At 40.1% G+C, this 1,653-nt stretch overlaps 1 protein-coding gene across 1 annotated transcript in view; it reads right to left on the reverse strand.

Annotated features, from left to right (window-relative positions):
- Nucleotides 1-726: 726 nt before the first annotated feature.
- LOC130391009 (uncharacterized) overlaps nucleotides 727-1,653 on the reverse strand; it is a 4,793-nt gene continuing 3,866 nt past the window's right edge. Inside the window, exon 6 of the mRNA XM_056601194.1 lies at nucleotides 727-735. Coding sequence (XP_056457169.1) covers nucleotides 727-735 — 9 coding nt within the window. The remainder of the gene's footprint in view (nucleotides 736-1,653) is intronic.

Consider the following 1,653-nt stretch of genomic DNA (forward strand, 5'->3'; position numbering starts at 1 on the left):
TCAAGAAGCCAGTCTGAAGCCCTTACAAACAGTGGCAGGCTTGCTCCCCAAGGCCACCTTCCCCAAGCGGCGGTCCTCTGTCTTCATCCATAAACCCCTGGCCTCCCTCCATCCTGCTCATCCTCCTTCGCTTGTGTGCACCCCGTTTAACCCCGAGCTCCCCTATCAGGAGCTGCAGTGTGAACGGCCCTAGGTTAGACAATGTGTTCATGTGCTACTCTGCCCACGGTGTATTCCCGTAGAGAGGTTGTGAAGAAAGAGAGGAAGATCATGTATACAATTAGAAACTCCCATGTATTCCCATATAGACTGGTGGGCCGTTTGTTTTTGCCACTGGTTGAACTTCTTCATGTTTGCGTTGCATTCTGTGAAGGGTGTCTAGTTGTCAGGCTCTCGTTCCATTCTACCACGCTTGTCTGTGTAGAATTGCCGTGGATCTTTCGCCATTTATAAATGATTCAGGAGATGAGAAAATAGAGTAGGTTGATTTAAAAGTTGGAAACCTACTATTGGGTAAATAATTCAAATGGAATAGAAAATGACAGCAATGAGCTTAAAATAAAACTCAACGGAGTAGTGTATTGATTTCTGTCCGCACATCATTTGAAGAAGATGGAGCAAACAACAGTAGTTTCTGATAATTATATTGTTTGGGATGAGTTATTCTATCCATGAGTTGAGTGACGCATTAGGCCTACGCCCTTCGTTTGGCCAGATATGTAAAGGTCATCCGATCTGGAACAGTAAAACAGGTTTTTCTAAATACCACAGACTGAGGTGTTTCACAACAAACTATCTAAACGCTCACACGCATGCGTGTGACCGGTTCGGCCTCATTCCATGTTTTTGGGCTTGATTTTTCACAGAACTCAGATATCCCACCCTTTCTTCCATACTTGACGAAAGAGGTATTTTCATATGCAGTTTTTTGGGAAATTGTATTTTAATGTCAAATAGGCCTAGGCCTATATATATATATATATATATATATATATATATATATATATATATATATATATATATATATTAAATAAAAAGTGAAAACCAGTTTAATTGAAAAGGGATTAAGAAAATAGAAGAACAAATGTCCAGTCAACATTATGTAGAAAATTAGGAACCTAAATCAAAGTTTAAATGAATGTTTAATTTAAACATCATGACATAGACCCAGTAGGAGTAGCAGTAGGCCTACATCATGGGATATTCATTTTCACCCTTAACATGCCTCTCTGCTTTTGATTAAAGCAGAGAGGCAGTGGTGGACATCGTTGGCAATGTCCTTGTAATCCTTTCCGTGTTTAGAAACAAAAAACTGAGGAATGCAGGTCAGTTGGAAAGTTTCCTAACTAACTATGTTTGCTAAATCATATTCACCATGGAGCGGTGTGCGGCTTTGCAATTGGTTCTACAGATTTCATGTTGGGTTTACGGCTCTGTTGCAATCAGCTCTCACACCGACTCAAGACCCGAGTCTCAGACGCTTAGATCTCGGATGTTATTCCGATTTCTCAGATGATCTCAAAATAGAAAGCACAATTTCCTGTGATGCATGTTTAAAAAATCTGGGGTGAAAGCTCTTAATCAATGTAGGATCCTCCATAGATCCTAATGAGAGCAAGTGTATTAGGCTGTTACATAAGGAAATTACATGTC

Source organism: Gadus chalcogrammus, chromosome 10 (assembly GCF_026213295.1).
Source record: "Gadus chalcogrammus isolate NIFS_2021 chromosome 10, NIFS_Gcha_1.0, whole genome shotgun sequence".
Lineage (NCBI taxonomy): Eukaryota > Metazoa > Chordata > Actinopteri > Gadiformes > Gadidae > Gadus > Gadus chalcogrammus.